This window comes from Fringilla coelebs (genome assembly GCF_963513975.1).
Source record: "Fringilla coelebs genome assembly, chromosome: 6".
NCBI lineage: Eukaryota > Metazoa > Chordata > Aves > Passeriformes > Fringillidae > Fringilla > Fringilla coelebs.
The window spans coordinates 52,292,703-52,315,366 of NC_140034.1; the positions used below are offsets into that span (position 1 = coordinate 52,292,703).

The 22,664-nt window shown below is 40.8% G+C and overlaps 2 protein-coding genes across 6 annotated transcripts in view; one reads left to right on the forward strand and one right to left on the reverse strand.

The window, feature by feature from the left end:
- The window catches only part of AMPD3 (adenosine monophosphate deaminase 3), a 33,142-nt gene extending 28,626 nt beyond the window's left edge, over positions 1-4,516 (forward strand). For both annotated transcript variants that reach the window (XM_084208612.1, XM_084208611.1), the window contains exons 14-15: positions 3-113; positions 1,050-4,516. In XM_084208612.1, the coding sequence (XP_084064738.1) occupies positions 3-113; positions 1,050-1,226 (288 nt within the window). In that variant the 3' untranslated portion in view covers positions 1,227-4,516. The remainder of the gene's footprint in view (positions 1-2; positions 114-1,049) is intronic.
- Positions 4,517-6,890: 2,374 nt separating this feature from the next.
- RNF141 (ring finger protein 141) lies at positions 6,891-19,572 on the reverse strand. Of its 4 annotated transcripts, none has more exons than XM_084207041.1 (6): positions 19,476-19,572; positions 17,412-17,611; positions 15,840-15,948; positions 14,696-14,877; positions 11,598-11,705; positions 6,891-10,018 (listed from the first exon to the last, which is right to left on the reverse strand). In XM_084207041.1, exons 2-6 carry the CDS (start codon positions 17,594-17,596, stop codon positions 9,868-9,870), a joined length of 735 nt encoding a protein of 244 aa, XP_084063167.1. In that variant the 5' UTR covers positions 17,597-17,611; positions 19,476-19,572; the 3' UTR covers positions 6,891-9,867. The 4 variants fall into 4 exon arrangements, with proteins under 4 accessions (XP_084063167.1, XP_084063168.1, XP_084063170.1 ...); XM_084207042.1 differs by lacking the exon at positions 19,476-19,572 and adding an exon at positions 18,029-18,058; XM_084207044.1 differs by lacking the exon at positions 17,412-17,611 and having other exon boundaries at positions 19,476-19,502.
- Positions 19,573-22,664: the final 3,092 nt, after the last annotated feature.

Here is a 22,664-nt window from a genome sequence, read left to right on the forward strand (position 1 = left end):
AGGAAGCTCTCATGGAAGAATATGCTATTGCAGCTCAGGTGTGGAAACTAAGCACGTGTGACTTGTGTGAAATAGCAAGAAACAGCGTTCTACAGAGTGGATTGTCAGATAAGGTAAGTATGGCTGGAAAACCTCTCCTGTGAATATTAAGGCAAGTAGGAACCCAGAAGTCAATAGTCTGAGCACTGAATAGCAGGTGCTGAGTGATGTATTTGTGCACATCCCTGTCTTCTTTTCCATAAATGGTCACAAACTATGTGCTATGCAGTCTTACATTACAAGTAAAATATTAATATTACTTTTCCCCATTAGCTTTGTTTTGGAATTCTCAAAATATGTAGAGAGACCAGATGTCTGTTTATACTCAGTTCTCCTTCCAGTTACAAACTTCTAATTATTTGGGTGATATCTTTCTGCCAGTGATTTTCTGCATCATGTCTTAGCATTAAGTAAAAACAAACTGCCTGTCATAAGTAAGACATGTTTTTTTACTTAAAAGGGAGTATTGCAGAAAATATTCTGGTTTAGATAGGCAGTCAGATTAGATTGAATTCCCTTTTGGCTTGAAAATTTTCTACAGCCAAGGCTTTCTCTAGGACTTACTTTAGAGCATTCTCTCTTCTGTGGCACTTTTGAACATTTCTCTGAAGAAACTGGTATTTGAAGGGGCTTCATGAATATATTCTGTTGCTTCTTCCAATATCCCCTGCTGACAACTACTCATTTTCCTCTTGTGTGACATTTAACCAACAAAAGAGAACCTAAGCCTCTTTTTGTCCTCTCACATGCAAGATGTGGCAGTGAAGTCTGAACACTAACACAGAGGGTTTTAGCAAGCCAGACTGAGTGTACTTTTGAGTGATTATATGGATAAACTTTGGCCTTAAAATCTCCTAAACTGGTTAAGACTCTGAGGAAGAGTTCAACGGCCAGCTGGTTCAAACTGCTCTTTTCACTTGTACTGGACTCATTCAGCTAACATTTATTCCTGCAATAAGTCAAAGCAGTTGAACTGACTTCTTCCTTTTGACTTTTAATCCCGTTCACAGGAAAAGCAGAAATTCTTAGGGGTGAATTATTGCAAGGAAGGGCCTGAGGGAAATGACATTCGAAAGACAAATGTTGCCCAGATCCGGATGGCCTTCAGGTACGAGACTCTGTGCAATGAACTCAGCTTCCTGGCTGATGCCATGAGAACAGAAGATATTTCTACTCTGTCCAAGTAGTTACAAACTCAGAGAAACCAGAATATGTTCCTCTTAAGCAGGATAAGATGCTAATTAACCTCAAATCACCTGTCTTTGATGCTACAGAGACATAACTGAACAGTACAGAGACAAAGGGAATATCTGTGGAAGGTAAACAGCGTTTGCCATCACCTGTTACTGCGTTATTCTTGTTGCAAAGATTTCAGTTTCTACGAACATTAGGCTTTTTAAGATTGCTGTAAATATTAAATGCAAACTCAGAATCATGTACTATTTGTTTCATACTGTCTTAACTGTGCCCTGCTGTGTAGCCTGGGAAACCAGAGAGAGTATCTGTCGAGCAGTTGTGCTGTGCACCTGAGGATCCCGCAGATGCTGACAGCACGCACCCACCCTGGTTGGTTCTGCAAGTCTCAATACCAGTCATGGCTTTTAACACTTTTAAGTTTAACCTCTTTTTCATTAGCAGTTTTTATGGGGTGCAGAATTTTGAGGCTACCCTTTCATTCTTGAAGGTGTTCTGACACAGTTTTTAACTCAATGTTTCAGCAGTTACATTGGAAAACAAGAAAAACCAACATCGGGTAATCTTGTTCAATGACTAATTAATTCCTGTTGTTATGTAGGATGTCAGTGAAGAACAGCAGATGAATGCTTTTTAATCTAACAAATGGAAAACATGGTGTCAAAATTACTATTATACATTGTAATGAGTCTAATTATATCATGAAAATTTTGCCTTGAAAGTTGAGAACATTTTTTATTGCTTTGTAATGGGAATATGTGGATATGCCCATTCAAATTATTTAGAAACTTATGCAGATAATTCTGGTTGCATGTAAAGAGAAATTTTTTACTTGAAAAAGGGAAGTGTTCTTATGAATCAGTGGTAGAAATGCCAGACCTGGTTCTGGTCCTACTCCTGACATATTTTTACACATTTGTTTTAGTCTGTATTTTAGTCAACTACAGCTGAATGGGAAGTCAAGCTGTCTATTTATACAGAAGCCAGCCCACTTGAAATCTGTCATTTCAAATCATGGTATGTTATGTTAAACTATTTATTTATGAGGAAGTGGTTAGTAAAATACAGCTACTGGAGTATTTATCACTTTCAGTCTTCTTTCTGTTTCATCATCTTTATGACACAGTACTTCAGAAAGGATTAAAGGTGATAACATGATGGCAGCTATGTACTGTAGAAGCTGCTCAGTTTCACACCAAAAAAGACTTGAGGCTGGGGAAGCAGAGGGTGTGGATGCCTGTGAGTCCAGCAGAGCAACTCAGTTCAAAGGCCTGCACTCCCTCAGGTAGGATCTGAGCCCAGGGTTAGACCCCTGGCTGTCTAATGTCCTGCATAGGGACACGGGGCTTCTTCAAACAGGCATTATGCATTAATGCATAAAAAGCCTGTAACTGATACTGGCCCATCAAGGTTCACCTGACTTTGAACCCTGCATGTTGTACTCAGCCAGGTGTCTTGTGCCACTTCTATTTCCTAGGCCAGGCCCCTCTCCTGTGCAAGGAAATGGCACTAAAGTAGGGGAAGGAGGAATTCCTTATCACCTCCTATAGCTGTGCAGCCTTGTAAGAACACCCCAAGGGAGAGATAAACCTAAAGATGTCAGGAAGCAGCCTGGAATTAAGGCTGCTCTGAGGGAGTCCAAGGCACAAGAGGGAGAACTCTGGCCATCCACTTGACATCACAGTTAGCCAATGTCATGCAGAGGGAGCTGCAGTGATTGCAGAGGCTTTTCATCCAAAACTAGGGCTGCAGACAGGTGGTGGGAATTTGACTTCTGCTCTTCAGTGCCCCAGCCTAATGTCTGCAATGGACCACATTTTGTATTCCTTGTCCCCCTAAAAATCACATGAAACCACATTATGGTGTCCAGCTGTATGAGAGTAAAATATTCCCAAGTCCTCAGTCAGCAGCTCCTGTCAGCCTCACTGTTAGGAACTTTAGCAGCTCATAGAATGAAGTCTCAGGATTGGTGTCATTTGTTTAGGATGAAGTCTGAGAAAGTGATTTAAGCTGTTCAGCTGCATCAAATGCAAAACAAATGTCTTGTTTTCATCAGTACAACTTCCCAATAAACTGTTATCAACATAACATTATTTGGGAAAAACATCTGCATCCAGGCTAAATAAGCAACATGCTTGGTATGAAGAATTTAAATTTTAAGTATTTCCATCTGATAAACATTGCTTTACTTGGGTAGTTTCACCTATTAGTGCTGCTTTTGTTGTCACTTACATGTTTCTTTTTAGTTTCCTTAAAATTACACCAAATATATATTTAATACCTTTTCAGCTTTCCTTACCTCAGGTTCTAATAGGTCTGTAGCTGTTATTGAAAAAAAAACCAACTGGATTTGCATATTCAGTGAATTGACAGTAACTGTGATTCTGACAATAACCACAGTAACACATAAGTGGTCATGACCACAAGTTCTGCTTTCTGTGCTTTCTTGTGTGCTGCTTTTAAGGGGAAATTGGGCTTATAGCATTATATTTGGGGAAATATAAACAGACATCCTTTCAATCTTCCACTACTACATTTCTCCTGGTCATCCTTTAATTGGGCAAATGTTACTGATTGTCAATTTCAGTTCTTAAGCTTTGCCTTGTTTTGTTTTTTTAAAGTTGCACTTTTGTGCTAATGTGAGGCTGTTCAGAGTAACCTTGAGGGCTCAGGCTGTGGATGGAATAAAAAGACAGATACAGCACAAGTCACTGCTGTACACACAGACTCCAGTGGGGGACAGGGCAGTGACTGATTCCCCCAGCTGTGCTGAGGTTAAACCTGGTTAGAACACAGCTGGTTTGACTCAGGGGCTGGAAGAACATCACTGCAGGTGGTAACTGGGTAAGTACTGCTGCAGGATGGAAGAACATCCTACTTGCTGTTTGCTTCATTAGGAGAGAGGCTCAAATGTTATTCAAGGCTTCCTTAAATCTGTTGGTTCAAAAGCATTTTATACTTTCAACCTGAAATGGTTAATTATGGTTATTTCATGTTTACAACCTATCCACCTGAACAATTCTTTCTGTTCTATTACTTTAGCAAACCTGAAGCCTTTGCTCTGCTACTGGAGAATACTTTTTTTTTTTCACAGCCCAGAGCCATCTTAGTGTCTCATATCATTGTTCTTTATGTGTGGCTAAAGATTTCTGTTCTCTTTGTCTAGTTAAAATCCAAGTCTGAAAAGGTGTCTGTAAAAACTGCTTTTTCTTTCTGTGCCTGAGTTACATGATGTTTATCTTTTGCCTCTTGTGGAAGCATTAAACATTACACTAATGAATGAATTGTAAAAGAATATGGTTATGGATTTTGTGTGTATATCTCTCCAAAAAAATGTAGCTCCTCTCAATCTCCACATTTAAGGAGAACTAAAACCATGTGCAATTAAATAGACTAAACCTAAATAAAGCATGAAAACTGAAAAAAAAACCCCACTGGAGATAGGGAAGACAGTGAGCACTATTCAGGAGAAGAGGCTAAAGGCTTATCTGGCTTAAAACAATTCAGTATTAATGCAAAACAACCACTGCGACCTGGCATAAAGTTCTGAAAGTAAAATTGCATTGCTGCCCCCACTGTCTCTTGGTGCCCACCCTGCTTCCCTGCTCATCCAAGCTGGTCCCCAGGGCAGGGCATGCAGCAGATCCTCCTGATCCTGGAGCCTCATGTGGATATTGAGCTGAGAGTCAAGATATTGAGCTGAGAGTCAAGACACCCAGCCTGGGAGCAGGAAAGCAGCCCTGACCTCAGGGCAGAGCAGTTCAAGGTTCTGTGATTTTGTGAGCATGCACAACAGATGTATCTGACAAAACCCAACTAAGAAGCCAACAAGTGACAGATTTAAATAAATAGTATCAACACAGATATCCTGCAACAGTCACCATGACTTTTGAGGAAAAGCATAACACAAACCACTTCAGTAAGAAAGGGAGTCAAGATTTTTAGATTAAGATTGAAACATCATCCCTTTCAGTACACAAACATTAGTTCTGTACACGAGCAGCACTGGTGAAGCACAGGAGTACAGGTTCATCTGTAACTGAGAAATGTGCATTTCTCCCCCATACCTCTCAAAGCACTGAACACCACTTTTAAACAGCACAGTCTGTATAATAATGACACACCAACACCACTGCTTCATTAGTCATTCACCATGACTGACAGGTCTCACATAAAAAGTAGTTTTTGAATGTCTGTTAAAATTGGTCAGAACCACATCAGCATAGAAGCACAGATTGTATCAAACTCCTACCTTCTTACACTTACAAATTTCAGAGGTGCAGGTTTCCAAATACTTTAGGTTTACTTTGTGAAAACACCTAGCATTTTTAAATAGCACTTTGAACGAAAGGAGAGTGCTCATTTAATCACCTATTGGTTTGTATTCTTCATTCCAGCAGACACACAGTGCAAAGTTCTATCCAAGTTCACAAAACTAATAATTCCTTCTAATATTAAACCTACAAATCCCATGCCCAGTGCTTACTATTTGGATTTTGATGGCTTAGTGAGGTAAGCAAAGATCTGCTAATGAACATCTTGGCAGCTCAGACACAAAAGCTGAATGTGCTGTCCCATCCCTCACGGCTGTAACATTGGCTGGCTCAGAGCGACACGTTACCTGGTGATCACACACTGTGGTCGCTGGAAAGCACATAGCCCCATCCAGGCTAATTCCAGTGACACATCACAGCAGTAAAAGTTTTCAGTCCTTAAAGAATATTGCTATATGATAAATTCTATGCCTTGGAATCAAGCATTGGAAGAAATGACAGTTAACAAAAATTGAAATGACTGATGTTTAAGACACACTCATAAAGCAAAATTCTGTTCACCCACTTAAAACAGGTGAGAATAAAACCTCTGTCAAGTTATATTCAAGGATGATTCAACCACAGAAGCCCAAAGAAAATACTTAATTACTGTCGTGTTACTTCCATTATAGAGTGTGTGTGAATACAAAATCAAAGCATTGTGTACAGGCAGTGTAAGGATTAAGGCCAGCCAGGTTAACAGACAGCTCCTACTTACATCAAACATCCTTTGGGCTCCCTGAGGGGGCTGTTCTTCCAGGATCTAGCTGGATGCAAAGCACAAAGAACCATGGCCAGTATGTTCCTTCCAAAAATAAAGCATTTGGCACATACAGCTCTACAGAGGTGGGATTGAACAGCTCAGTTCCAACTGTAACACAGAGATCTCAGTGGTTGCCCTGGTTTCCAGAACTTGAAAGAGTATGGATTAGAAAACTTTTCTAATTATGTATAGAATTTTCTTTAAAGGAAAGATAAGGAAAGTAAATACACCATTTCCCACGAGAAAAAAAAAGAACCATGCCCATCACACTGATATGGTGCCTAAACTTGAAACCTAGTATATATAAGGCTTTGCTCATGGCTCTGGTACACCTACCTACTGCTGTGCCTGTCAACTGGTCATTTTATCCATTCTAATTTCCTGATCTGTTAATGAATTCTGCTCCTATTTCTGCTTTGGCTTCGAAAGATCCAAACAGATAAGCCATGTAACTAGACAGAGGAAAGAGTTACATTAATTACATATTTTAATTCTTACATAAAATGAGGAAAAATTAGGAAAAAAAATTACTCCAAACCTCAGCATTGTTGAACTTTAAAATATCATCAGAAACATGATGAAATTACTTAGGCTACAAGTGTATCACACTTCTTTTCCCCAAACAAACATGCTCCTCAATACTGTCCTCTAAGAATTAGAGTTGTTTAATTTTCCCCATAATCTCAGAATGTTCCAATTTATTTGTGTACCTAGAAGAGGTCAAATCAGAGCCAGTTTCCTTTTTTGCAGAGCTGCATTGAGGTACCTTGTTGATATAACCCTTCAAAGTTTAAGAGAGCTCTGACTCACAATGCCACACTTTTAACCACACCACCTGTACAATGCAATTGTATTTGGATCAAAATTAAGTTTTCACATTTCTGTGGTACTAAAGCCAAGAGATTCCTGAAGCTTAAAAGAACTCTTAACATTTCTTCCAAAGTAACTTTATTGCACAATTCATACACAAAGTTTAATATAGTGGAATGTTCTTAGCTATTAATACCATCTCTAATGTTTAAGTTACAATTTCACATTAAACCTGTAAGAAATGTTCACTTAACACAAGAAAGTTAATTTATTCTAATGCCCCCCACCAACAGGTATTTGCAGTAATTCACATTTTCAAGGTCTAGCTTCTGGAACTCATTGCCATGTCCATACCAATGGATTCCTTTTCCAAAATTGTTTGCTAAATGTTGCACTTCAGACTAAGTAATACCAACCAGTACCAAATTACTAGGTTTTCAGTATTAAAGTATCTATTTCTCCATATAACATACAGTACATATATTTTACAAGGCACACATTACAGTATCTACATCACAGCAGTGTGAATTACAGCAACTTAATTTAAAAAAGCTGTACAAAGTTTACTTTTTCACTATTTAAATAATTTTTGCATTAGTTTATATTGTAATTGTCATTATGCTGCAATTAACAACTTGTTTGCATCATTATAAAATTACATTTTAAGAAGTTCATGTAAGTCCTCAGCAGAAAGTCAACTTATAAAATCTCAGTTCAGGAGTATAATTCTTGAAGTACTTGAAAAATAAAGTTAGCTTGAGTCTTTCATTTAGTTGCTCTTTCTGTTCCAGTGGTATAAAAAGTTTAAAAAATTCAAAGATTATCTGAAAGTTCTGAACATGGATTAATGCAAGCTCAAGAAGCAAAAAGAAACCAAACTGGTGCGTGATTAGGAATATCTGCACATGTTTTGGTGGGAAATCCAGGGCCAGTAAAGATTTCCAGCCCAAACAACAACCGCCTTTATGCAACCAAACACTCCATACATTTACAGAAGAATATCTCATTGCTATCAATGGCTTAAGAAAGGGGAAAAAAAAAAAAGAAAAAAGGACTTCTCAGCTATATACACTCCTAAAGGGATTTTTCCATAGGTAAATACAGATTTACACACTAAGCCATACTGGCTCTCAGATGACAGACTCATGAAGGGTACGTTGCTTCTCTGTCTTATAAATTTGAAAATGGTGTCACAAGCCAAGCTCAAACAGGTGCCATACTCTGTGCACATTCTTTAACAAATTGATGTAATTAAGTTATTTTGTAGCCAATTAGGAAAAATAACCTAAATGTGCATATCTGCATGTGCACATGCCTTTTCGTTCAGAACCTGTCTGTGACAAAAGGACTTAAGCCTTATGGCATCATGGAATTTTAACAGATATGGTAAGGAAAAATGCAGTCTCACAGTAAGCAAGATTTATGCTGTTATTCCCTCAAATGCTACACTTGAATATTTTAACTTGAGGTTACTGAGTGAGAAAAAGTAGTATTTGTTAATATACATATATATATATTTATATATATATATAATTAATTCTCTACAGTAGCCATTAATTTCCATAACACTATTTAGGCATAAGAGGCTTAAAATGGGTTTCCTGAATACTAACAATTTCAGACTGTCTAAACTCAGCTCATATAGACTTTATTCTGCTAGACACGAAATACTGTTGTACTCCAGTTGAGATATCCCTTTTCCAAGCTGTCACATGTGCATCTCAGTCCAAGCCACATTATTGTTAAAGAAGCTTCCCTCTGCTACATAAAAGCATATTGCACCTGTAGATATTAAGTAGAGCACCCTTACTTAGATTATCACTTGTAAGCCTTCATATACCTTTTAACTCTGATCTCATCACTTCAAAAACTCAAGAGGAGCAGATAAAGCCACAGCATCAGACTAAACTACACCTTAAGTGCTAATTCAAATAAAGGCATTCTCTTCTGATATGCCCAATGTTTAGAAATAATTTTAGCTGAAAAAAACTACTGAAGCTGATTTACTGCTTTTAGGATTGTGTACAAAACTGTTTAATGTTTCCAAGCTAATAAGAGTATGCTAAATATCATATTTAAAAAATATTCAAAGAGATAAGTCTTGTTAGAAGAATAAGGGGAAGTGCACAAGTACATTTACAGACCTGCCTACACTCGAAAACAGATTTAAAATAATTAATACTAAAAGTCATAACAGATCAGATTAAGTATCTGTAAACACTAAGAGCAGCAATAACTTCCTACTGAAGAACAGGCAGTGGGACATCTTCAAGTTTCAACAGTAAAATTTCAAATTAATAACCACTAGTGCTAACTCATCATCTTTATTCACATTAGTTGTGAATAAAGGATTGCTTTTAAGGGTAGGAACTGTGAGGTCAAGCCATCTGCCACGGTTCATCTCTGTAGCAGTACACTGTGATGCTCAAACAGCAGTTTGCAGTTGTAGTTGTGCTGTTACAAGTTGCTTCATCAAGTAGTTGAACTGTTAATTAATATCAAACGTTGTTGCTAAAGTAAACCGTGTTAATGATCAAAATTTGCTGAAAGAACAGTTCAATAACGAGGACTGCACACACAGAGACTTGCTCAGATACCCTGTGCTTTAGGAGAGCAGTGCAGACTCACAGCAGCCAAGAGGAGAAGGAAAGGACAGACTGTGGAAGAACGGCAAGGAGGGCTAAAACCGGACACTGAGGAAAACAAAAGCTTCAAGTGGTTCTGCCAAGATCAGCCTGGTGGGCAGGGTCAGGGTCTGTGGGGCTGCCCAGCCTCATCCACCATGTTAAGGATGTAAGTGGCAATGTCATCTTCTGTAGGGGCCTCTGACACCACCCAGGAATCTCCTGCCCCAGTCACCTGCCGGCGGCACACGGGACAGTTTCTGTGGCGGTCACTCCTGTTAGGAAGGCACAGAAATGAGTGGTTTTCACCGATGGTCTTTTGCTGGCCAGAAAAAGCCAAAAGAGCCCCCAAAAGGACAAACGAAACCCAAACAAAAACCAACCCAGTGAGAACTTCAAGAATGATCACGTTAACTGGATTAGGCCACCTATCTATTTTGTTTGTTTAAAAACTTCTCTCTTTGTGAGGAAGACTTCTGAATGTAGCTCCATTCTTTGAGTGAAAATTTGGAATCATGTTCCTCCTTTGCTCAGGTCAGACAAGATACATCTGGCTACCTGGCCAGAAAGTTTAAATGGAAATTCACTGTCTAAATTAATTCTTACTATCTTCAGGAATTTTCAGCTGAGGTCCGTAGAAACCAATCTCTACAGGCTTCCTAGATAAAGAGAAGAAGGAGCTTTTTCCTGGGTCATGCAGCCCCACAGAGGTTTAGAATTGGTCCCTTGGAGTCCTAACTCCCCCCACCATCTTGGGGGTCCCCAACACTTATGTTTGAGCTGAGAGCCTCTGTTATGCTTTAATTAAGAGGAGAGCAACCTTAACAATTGCAGACCCCAAAAAAAAAGCATGGTGCAGCTGGAACTTAGTGAGGAGTTCAGCTGATTCATCAGGCAAAGCAGTGTATAATCCACTCTCCAGCACAGTAACTAAACTAAGCCCTGTCCTGCTGATAGATGTTAGGACATTCTCCCAGAAGAGAGAAGTTACTGGCTGTATTCTGAGATCCAGTGATTTTTACTATGTTTTTTTCCTTGTGGAAGCCTGGTGTTTGTTACAAGAGTAACTTCCTTGGTAAGTCTTTCAAAAAGCCACAAAACAAAATCTTATGCACAAATTATATGTAAACCCATTTACGTTAACTAGCCAAAAAACTCCTTTTTTAACAGAGCAGGCCTGTGTCCCCTAATGCCAGACTGCCAGGACACTTCCCTAATCCCGGAAGGCCTGCATGGTCAGACAAGAGCTGTGTTCTATCACAGAAGAATTCTTCTCTCCCACTTTTCCAAGAACTGGTGTATCAGAGATGCACAAGCTGAAAAGGTGTTCAATTTACTGTGAAGCTGAACATTGTAAGCTACACGTTATATATGTAAGTTTGAAGGTGCTGCCGTAAAGAAGAAATATCTTTCTGGAAGAGTCTGATATAGTTAAATCAGTAAATTGTATGCTATTTATTTGAAGTGAAAGCATAACATATGGGAAAAATAACCTCTGATAGTTATTTCCCAAGTAAGGGACAGACAGTCTAACTTGCTTTCATATTTGCAGAGTCTTAACAAGCCTTAAATGAGATTTGTGAAGCATAACGTGCCAGCATCTGCATATAGCATCTTCTCAAGTTTCTGAGCAAGACTGTAACAATTAAATTTTAGAAGAATAAAAAGATGTAAGAAATTACAAAACAAATGCTGAACAGCATTTTCACATCTCTTTTTTACAAAATTTCCTGCCTTCCTTCTGCTTCAGCCTGTTTTTACTCAATTTTAAATTATATGGCAACCATAGAATCTGTCAAATCAAACTGAAACATGCATACTATAAAATAATTAATATCCTTTCATCTATATTACCATTTATCAATGCATTTCTGGCAGAAACTGTGAGCACACGGTAGGATTAGATCAGCACGCCCATCCATGCAGATGCAACATTCCTCTTCATCTGTCAGCTGTTTAACCCTGCAGAAGAGAAGACACTGTTTTCTTCCAGATGTTTGATATTTATACCCCAGTAACTACACCAGTTACTACATTTTTCATAATAACTAGTAATGGCCAGAAAGAAACACCTGTGCTTTTAATTTGTGAATGGACTATTTATGTCATCCCAGCCTATGTCAGCAGTGAACTAAACTAAGCCAGAATGTGCATTTCTTTTTTGTGTCAGGTTTTTGTGTTAGTATTTGTGTCAGGTGCTTGTGGTGTTGTCAAGGGTTCTGTAAATTCCTTTTCCTATCAACAAGGAAGTGTGAGGAGTTGTAACTGTTTCATATCACATGACAGGGCAGAAGAACAGAAACACTGTTTACATTAAAGACAGGAGAAGAACCTCCCTTCCTGTCACTGCACCTTAGGCTGAACTAATTCATAATGAACTTTGCCAAATTTCTGTGTGCTGGTTTATATCCTAGACAAAAACATGCATGTCAAGAGGATCACTACCAGAATGCAGGCTCACTCATTTCACATGGCATCAAAATGCCAGGAGCTGAACTACTCACTAGACTAAAAAGGCTGATTTTAGCTTGCAACATGCTCCATGAGTGCTCCTCAAATTAGGACTCTCAAGATGACTGTTACCACAGCTTTTCCAGTTAAACTCTCAGGTGTTTCTGTTGGTGGGGAAGTTGAAACTACCCAAGATAGATGTTGACATTTTATATCTTTTTCCCAAATATTATATATCTTTATTTAATGTTCTTATCAGGAGTATCTCAAATACTGGCCCCATCAAGACTTCTCAAGTGCAAAAAGGTGCAGAGAATCCTCAGCTTTCACTGGCCTAACCAGACATGTAAAGTTTGCAATTTTACAGTCACAGCTCACTTCCAAAACAACCAAGGAAATGTTCTTAAATGCCTGGGTTTTCCAAAAACCCTAATTTGGGAATCCCTGTTCTGACCTGAGGGACAGAGCATTCTAGAAAAAAAAAGGCATTTCAGGAGTTAGTCCACCTTAATGACTAGTGACCAGACAATTTCTGCCTAGGTATCTAAGGGAGCTTGTCAAATACAGATTCTTTTTTGACCTGTACAGAATAGCCACCTGCTGAACAGCAGTCAACATACCTTTGTTTTACCTTTCAGTAAGTCCTTGGGGTTTCCTTTTCAATTTGCTTTTGGAGAAATTACTTTAAAATGACAGGTTTTTTTTTTACAGATGGTAGTTTGCATACAATGAGGACAACAGTTTCCAAGAAGCCTGCTCACTGTGTTCTTTAGACCTGTTCCCTTCTCATTTTCCTCCCCAATTCAATTCTGAGTACTAACCTTTAACAGCACCTGAATTTTTGACATTTGCTGGTGTCTATACAAGCAATTATACAAGGCCTATTTATAAAGCTTCTGCAAAGTCAGCTTTAGTCACAGTACTAAGTTCCTGAAGAAACAGTAAAATAAAGGAGTGACAGACAAAGGAAATGCTTATCTCTTCGTTATCAGAAAGCATAAACCACTTAGGCATATTTTGAATGCTCTGAATAGGAAGTGGATGTTGTAGAGATATGGGGTATTATTCTAGGGGAAAAAGTTAAGAAGAATTGAACAGATAACACTTGCTATTTTTAGATAGTGAGGGCTGACTTTGCAGCGCTGAAAAATGTCTGAAGGTGAGAACTGAGGCAAATGGGTGGTTATCACAGAAAAATATGCAGAAGATTTCATTGGTGTAGAATACTTGAAGGTGCTTCAGCTTATATTTTCCTTAGTAACTTGAAAAACTTGGCTACAACACAAGCTCCCCAAACTGCATCATATTAGCAAAGTATACTCTGTTTTTATTTGTGAGTGATACTGCCTCAAGTAATGATGTTTACAAACAAGAAGGATGCTCATCTCCTCTGTCTGAAAGTCTGAAAAACTGAAAAAGAAACTCACATAGGAAATCTTCTGTTTTCCCCATTGACTTTAGCAATATATAAAGTTGTTTTGCCTAAGTATTTGGGGTCTTTGTTGTTTGATGTGTCTGTTTGGAGCAAAAGACCATTTCCAGAAAAATGTGTGTTCTGGTATGACCTTAAAGCAATTTTCCTGTTCTTTTGCAAACATGTTCACAATTTACAGGAAATAAAATGAAATAAAAAAAATACATTCTGCAATCCCCTGACTTAGAAAAACCAGAGGGCTCTGTGGAGTGACAACAGAGGTGACCCCTTTTTCCTTTCAACAGCTGAACAGTGACACTCAGGCTATCTTATTAAAATACCTGGCTGCCAGCTCTTCACTGGTGAACACAGAGAACTCTACCATTTACTACCTTTTCTTGTAAAACCTAGCTCTACCTCACTTTAAACTGAGTTAGGACCATGAACTTATTCAGGAAAAGTAAGGAATTACTGGTAGCAGCAACCTCCACACAGGGAAAGGGTGACAGGCTTCTTGCTTTTACATTCAGTTTGAACTCAAGTTATTGCAGGTGTTGACCTCAGTCTTTTGTTTTTCCTCTGGTTAACAAAGCAGAAGGCCAACATGAGTGAGACAATTCACATTTTTCCAGTCTTGCAAGTTAAATTATTACCATAATGGATGGGTTTCTAGTGGCAACAGATGGGAACTTCCACATGCCAAAATGTAAGAGGAAGAGAAAGTTTAAGTGGAACAATAACAAAATCTGTTTAAACAAACACTGTCAAACCCCCTGGATTTGTAGCTGCAGCTGATTCCGTTTCCTCCTGTTCCCTTATTCAGGAGATTCAACATATACTATGTTTCTACTAGAACTGATCTCTAAAAGGGTTGTTCTGAAGCTAAGGTATTGTAGCACCATATTTCAGGATTTAACCCAAGTGCACTGCAGCTCCCTTAGTGCAAGGGAAAGTGCCTGTCCCTGTTTGTGATGGTACAAGGCTCTGCAGCTATCAAGAGTGAGCAGTTCTCATCAGCAGGTATTTGTAGTTCAGGTTTGAAGCCCAACTCCCAAAATGCTTATGCTGTAACTGTGTATTAAAATACCTTCCCATCCACAAGCTGGCCTGACACGAAGACAGAGACCTCCAACTCTCAGCAGCTTCTTCAGAAGTATCACTCTGGGCAAGAACTCCTGCTGCTTGACTGGTGATGTCTTTATAAAGTTGAGTGAACTGATATAAGTTCAAGATTCTGGAAGCTTCCACGATGCCACTTGTTTTATTTATCTTAAGATATGAGAATGGTTTACAATTACTTATCAGGTTTTAACTTGGCACTGCTCAGAATGTTTGTACAGCACTGCAGTTCTCATGTAAGGCAGTAGTCTCCTTCCTAAGTGTCCTTCACCACATTAACAAGCTGCAATCTGCCTCAGCAAGAGTCAGGACTGCCCACAGCTGTTGCAGAGTGAGGAACACCACAAGCAGCACCACAATTTTAGGGCAAGGCAATTGCCATCACTAATCAAATGAATCAGGAGTGAGTAGGGGCTTAACACCCAAAGAAATGAGCTGAACTTAGAACCAAGCACAGGATAATCAGTCATTTGATATCTGAAAAAACTGCATACAGTGATGGCTGCCTTAATGAAACTAGGAGTAAACAGAAAAGTACCAACTGTTTGTTTCAGAGTTTGAGGGTTGGCTTGTTTAACCACTGTTAAGATTGTTCAGGGGATTGAAAATCATAAAAGGACTTTAATGATAGGATAGAGAGGGGGAAATCTCCTCATTAGACAGAGCAAATTTCATAAGCTTTTGTCATAAATTACAACACTTAACCTTTAGATTGGTTTTCTAATGGATCAGACTATGTACACGCACACTAGCTCAACTGATAATGCCTGAAACACCTGATTAATTTCTACTACTTTCAAAATCTACAGTTGGCAGTTTGTTGTACCATTTGATTACTTGACCTCACAAATCACCTGCATTTGTGACTAAAGGGCTGTAAGTGCTCCACTGGAAGGCATCACTCCTTTAAACCTAGTTATAAAAATGTTTTTGTTGCCATGCTTTTTGCAGAAACTTAGAATTTAGACTTAATTTATCTCCAACAGAATCTTTGAATATATCACCTATATCAAAACACATGTAGCAGGTGTTGCATTTTACAAGTAAAACTGACAGTCCTCAAATCTGTGCATACAAACTGGCCATCAAATTAAAATTAAGTTCACACTTACTTTGGTACATATTATCCTAACGATCACCTTCCAGAAAGCAGAAGAATCAGACCCAGGCTGCACTTCAAATAACAGATGTTTGTCTTGTCCAGAAGCCAATTTTGCAGTACTGAAACAAAGCAACATCAGTTTAAAGCCATGTGCTGGACCTGCAAAGATCAGCAGCCTCAGCCAAGTGCGATTATTTATGGTTCACCGGTCTGCTCTCTATCCTTAAAAGAGATTTTAGCAGTATCAGGGACATCAAATTATAGAGTAATGACTTTCTTAGCATGCCATTGAATACACAATTCATTTCACTTTCAACTGCACAGCAAACTTCAGAAAGTGTTGTGCAAGTCTTCTGATCCAGCATCAGCAAGCAGGTGTACTGTATAGACATTTAAATTCATATAAACTCTCACTGTTTATTACACTAATCACACAATCTCTTCTCCAATCTGAAAAGGTTATTTTCTCAACAGGTATGTAAAAAAAAAGCCTGCGAGTAGCAGCATATGCTGATGAGGTGTATTTTTGTTAGTATATATTAATAATGAGGTGGTCAGGTGGACGTGTCAGGTGACCTAAGATTTATTTCTTTAATGGAACACAGACACAACATTCTATTCCACAAGAATCAGAATACGTTCAGGCTTAAGTAAACACTGGAAAGAAAGAAACCACTTGAGTAACAGTAGTTTGGAGTAAATTATACTAATATATGCCTGGAGTCTCAGGTTATATTCTTCAAAATCTATTTATGTGTCTACCCAGAAGACAGCTGAGTGTCTTTCAAGGTCATCCACAAAAGTATGACCCTCTCCAAGATAATTTCTACACTGAATACAAATTCGCATTTTAATTAAACGGCAAACATTACAAAGCCCTTATTCAGTGTGTGCATGTTTCCACTTCCCTTTATCACTCTCACTGTATACCATAAACACAGGATAAAAATGACAACACTGCTTTTTTGCTCATTTCCTTTTACTGTCATTGTACTGATCTAGCAAAAGGCAGGCTATGAAAAATCTGACAAAAACCAGCCTTTTGTTTGGGATTATCTAGGTCACTGGTTTGGGACAGTAGGATACATCTCATCCTTAATGAGGAGCAGCCTGGCATGTCTGCAGAGGTGGCAGGGATGGTCACCAACATTTCTGTCCCAGGTGCCACCCTCCTCACACAGATCTGCTGTCCCTACCAGGCTTCTGCTTCTCCTTCCTACCCAAACTGACAAGCAGAGAGGAAGCAGCATTGCATCTTCAGGTGGAAGGGAGAATAATAAGGGACACATGTGACACTAACAAAAACATGACTCTAAATCACCTCTTGTGAACTTCTAAGAGGGAGCAACACTTGCTGGAAGAAGAGTACTGCAGAGAAGTGAATTTAAGGAGGAGAAAAGGCTTTGGTTTTGAAGTGTAATTACAACCATTATAAAAACATAAAGAAATGAAGGATAATTTGAAAACCATCAGGCCAGTTCTGGCTTAGCCAGCACACAATAATATATTGTTTACAAGGTCTCTGTAAAACACACACAAAAAAAAAAAACCAAAAAGGAAAAAGAAGCAAAGTAAGGCTTACATATCATTGAGTTCAGCTACTCTTCCCAGAAACTCTTCATACGTTAGGAAACCACTTTCTTGAACCAAAGAGGCATGCTTTGCTACTTTTTCTGGCAACTTGTTAATTACAGTTTGTGTGTGGTTTGAAATCTGTTGACCCATGGTGAAGCTCTTCACCTCAGTTTTGTTGAGAGAAGTTCTCATTCACTTGTAGACTCTCTGCCAAAAATATTTGAGAGTTACATTTGTGTGTTTGTGAATAGCTACTCCCTCACTTTCTTTTAGCCTACAGTAATTACTCCACAAGTAACACAACCTGAATAGTTAGATCAGAAACAACGCAGAACACTTCAAAGAGTCTGGAATGTGACATTATAATCTTACTAAAAATGTGCTATTTTGCTTCCAGCAACACTTATATTGAATTGAGATAACTTTCCACACAGATTCAGCTCCAACACACACAAATATAAATACATTCAATGGAATGGGAAAAAAAAATCTTAAGATGACAATGGTAATTTATGACAATCTTTGTTTATTCTAAATATTTGTACGTGTGAATATCAGAATGCCTGCAAATAAGCACATCAACGTCTGTTTATACATAGACACATTAGGAATCAGCTTTCTTACATCAAACTTTCATTGGCAGATCAAAAGAACTCCCACAGCATTCTGAAACTGGTAAGCCAAGGAATCCATGTCAGTAGAAACCTATTTAGAGACCTCCCTATCCGCACAAAACACTCAACTTCAGGCTGTATTACAGAACTGACTTGCTCAAATGTCTTCAACTCCAAGTTACTTAATCTTTCCTTCACACCCAAATCTTTTTCCCCAAAAGTCTGCTGAAGGATTAATGCAATGCTCTCTGAGTATTTATCTCCTTACTCCCCTTGATTCCCTTGCATTTGACTTCCCCCAAAATGCCTCAAGCAAACCAGTTGTGTCAGGCCCTTTTAAGACTTCTACAGATGGAGCTGCGTGAGGGCAAGGGAACTGTAGAACATCCACCTTAACTCACACACTGAGCAGTCTGACATGAGCTGCGTTACAAACTCCTGAAGGGAAATATCACACAGAAAACAGCACTTTGTCCTGCAGGTAGCTGCAGCAGCCCTTGGGCTTAACCCCGCCCAGAACAAAATTTACAGCTGCTGCGATCTCACCACGGTGCGAGAAAAACATAGCACACCAAGCAAGCATACTGAAGTACCATGCAGTTTCACCATAGTAAGCTTCCAATTTATAGCCGGAATTGTGACCAAAATCTGTTCCCACACAGATATGGTCCCCCTCCAGCCACTTTTCTCCTTCCCGGTAAGGTTCCAGTCGGCTCCCGCCCCGCTCCCCGGGGAGTGTTTGGTGAGCACACACCCAGGCCCACACGTCAGCAGCAGCACAACCTGTCACCTTGCGGACACCTCCTCCCGGGTCTCCCGGGCTTGTGCTCCCCGGAGCGTCTCAGGGAGCACCGTGCCTCCTGCGGGCCTGCCGAGCTCAGCACCTAAATCCCAGCACCGAAAAGTTTGGGGAGAAACACCTGCGAGGATGTTTGTAGAACTGGATATCGGATAAAGTTTCACCCCGAGGGTGGTCGAGCACTGAACAGGCTCCCCAGGGAAGTGGTCCCAGCACCAAGCCTGAGAGAGTTCAAGAAGCGTTTGGATAACACTCTCAGGCACATGGGGTGAATCTTGGGGTGTCCTGCGCAGGGCCAGCAGCTGGAGACTGATCCCTGTGAGACCCTTCCAACAAGGCACTGTATGAAATGTTCCCTATTGTTCACCCTTCAAGACCCCACACGCTCCGCGTCACCCGCAGACCGACGAGGCGCCCCCAGTGGCGCAGACGGGCCCGGGCACGGCCCCTCACGGCCCAGGCGCGCCCCGCCCGCCCTCCCCCGGTGCCGGCCCTCAGCGCCGGGAGCGCGACGGGCCGCGCTCAGCCTGGCTGCGTCACGGCCGCCCCGCCCGCTCCCCCCGCCCGGGCCTGCCCGCACCCGCCGGCTTCCCCCGGGCCGGGCCTTGCGCTCGGCGCCGAGGGGCGGCGGGGGGCGGGTCCCGCCCGCCCCGCTCACCGCATCCCCGGCACGTCCCGCGGAGGAGCCGCCGCCGCCCCACGGGCACCGCAGCGCCGCGGCCGCTCCCCCGCGCCGCGCAGGCGCGCGGTCGGCGGCGGCGCGCGGGGGTGACGCAAGCGCGCAGCTCGCGCGGTTGCTGGGACACGGTGGACGCGGGGCTGGGAGCGGGGCCCGGGCGGCTCTGCCCTCAGCGCCGCTCACAGCCCTCGGCCTCCTTCCCTCCGTCCCCGTCCCGGCTGTAAGGCCACTGCACCCAGGGCAGCCGGCGGTTGCGTTGTCGCTGAGAGGAGCGGGCCCCGCCAGAGCATCCAAAGGGTCGATAAGGTTGGAAAAGGTCTGATATCATCGAGTCCAACCTGTGATCGAACACCACCGTGTTACATAGAGCATGGCTCTGAGTGCCGCGTCCAGTCGTTCCTCAAACACCTCCAGGGACGGTGACTCCAGCACCGCCCTGGGCAGCCCATTTCGATGTCTGATCAACTTCTGTGAAAGAAATTCCTGCTACTGTCGAACCTGAACCTTCCCTAGCACAGCCTATGTCTTCTCATCCTGTCGCTGCTTTCCTGGGAGAAGAGCCCGACTCCCTCCTGATCACAGCCTTCTTTCAGGCAGTTGTAGAGAGTGATAAGGGCATCCCTGAGCCTCCCTTTCCCCAGGCTAAACACACTCAGCTCCCTCATAATTTTGCTCCCGACACTTCTCCAGCTCTGTTGCCCTTCTCTGGGCTTGCTCCAGCCCTCAATGTCCTTCCTAAGGGGCCCAGAACAGGACACAGCACTCGAGGTGTGGCCTCACCAGTGCCCAGTAAAGGGGGACAATCCCTGCCCTGCTGGCCACACCATTATGCATTCTGACACACAGCAGAAGTGCTGTATTGAGCTGGTTTGTGTAAGAAACACTCTGTAATAGCTGGACTGACAAAACCAGGATCACTTTTCACCTTGCTGCACCATCAGCAGATGCACACTCAGTGCTGTACTGCCTGGGATTCACAGTGCCTTCACTCTTAACTATGAGCTCTATTAAATAGTGATTTAAATGATGCTTAATGGAGTCTGAGTGCCTGGCTCAGTGGGATCATCCCAGGCCACAGCTGCTGGTGCAAATGCCGGTCTGCAGGGAGGATGTGGGTGGTGGATATGAGTGGCAAAGGTCAATGCTCACTGACCTTTTCACAAAAAACCCCAACACCCATAAATGACAACAAGCCATTGAGAAACAGACATCCTAGAACATCCTATGGGTCATGCACATCCTGATGCTGTAATATTGAATTCTACTTTTTTTTTTTTTTTCTTAATTTTAAGAGGAGAAAAGGAGTAGTACTTCCCCTTCCTGCCTGCTTCTGTTCACACATGGACACGTACTTTCCACACCAAAGGCATCCCTATATTCCAGGCAGGGATTGGGCTGGACTGGAAACCTTGCTGTATTTCCTGCAGGCCAAGCACCCCTTCTGCCTAAGGTCAGCAAACATCTGTAGCCTCAGTGTGGGAATCTGAGTGGTGTTACCATCAAGTGACAAGTACAGACTGTGCTCTCCTGGCCGGTGGGATGAGTTATTTGTCCAAGGTGCTTGAGCAGTTCTGGCACATCAAGGAGCTTCAGAACTGTTGAGAAGGTCTCATTAAAAAAAAAAAAAAAAAAAAGCACAACACTTGAGAAAAATCAAAAACATAATGAAAAATTTCTCCTAAGTTTCTGCTACCTCTAGTTAAGGGTTTGGTGTTTGACACTCTTGGTCTAGATACTTAAATAAATGTTTCCTGTTTGCCTTGTAGTAGTGCATCCCTTCCAATTCCATTAAAACAATGAGCAGGAATATTTTGTACTTTCCAATTCCAATGTGACTGAGTTGTGCTAACTACATAGAGACAATATCAAATAGAGTACTTGTAGATTATTATTTAGAGCTGCCTTTATTCCATACAGAGCAGTGCAACAACTCCTTCAGCCCTTGTGGTGTTGGCATAAATTGTGTAGTGAAATGGAGGGGCAGATCAAACCATGTGCATTGGTCAGGCAGCAGTAGCACGGTCAGGATGAATGCTGATTTTTTAAGGCACATGATAAAATAAGACGCTTAGAGATTAAGACAATATCTTATTAAAACAGGATACTTTTTTTTTAGCAAGTAAACACTTCAGGGTAAAAAGTGCCCTTATTTAGCTCTAAAACAGAAGCAGCATTATAATTATCTCTTGGCTGTAGGGAAAAGAATAGAGAAACAGGTAATTTCTAATCTCTGAAACATGGAAAAGAGAGGCAGAAGGAGATTTAAAAAATTTCCCAAACTACCTGGAATCCACTACATTTGCCTGTGTCCTCAGGCCTGTTTGCTACTCCGAAACCTTCATGACTGGTGGCTGCGGCTCTTCCTGATGGCCTTACTTGTGCTGTCTACTCCTCACAGAGCACTTCCATGCAGGACACAAAGTGTTACTGTGATGTTTTGCAAGGAGAGGAGTTACTTAACTGGCTGGGAAAGCTGTGTCTAGTGCTGTCCTCTGTGGCACATTTTTCTGCTAAAATTCTGCTGATGGACATCTGAAATGAGCAGTTCTTAGAGCTGCACTGAATCACTTGGAGCCATAAAATACTTCTGAACTATCAAAAAAAAAAAAAAAAAGGCAAAAAGAGAAAACAAAAAACAACCCCAGGAATCTCTTAAGTATAATGCTAGAAACACACTATAAATAATTACTAGTGTACTAGTGTAAGGTATAAACTTTAAAATTTTAAAATTTATGTGAATGAAAAATATCCAAGTTCATAACCCAGTATCCTACACTGTTGAGAACACAATATAGGTGACCAGTTCTATTGCTATTTTAAAAATTATTATTGAAGACTATGTTTCTCAAGCTGCCTGATGAAGGAAAAAACTTCCTTTGGTATAACAACCTCCTTCAAACAAAGATAAGTTATCTAAATTCTTTATTCAGGAAAATATTTGATAAACTGCTAGTGTTGTTGTAACAACTATTACTTCTGTAACATTATGGTTATATGAATTCTTTTTACCATGAGACAGTTATCATGAGAATAAATTGTCCAGACAAACATATCCACCATAGTTTATTTTTTAGGGAGAACTGTAGACATTCCATATCACCTGAGACCTTTATTATGAAAGTCACACATAAATACACAAAAAAGATCTCTAGTATAAGTCTTGTTCAA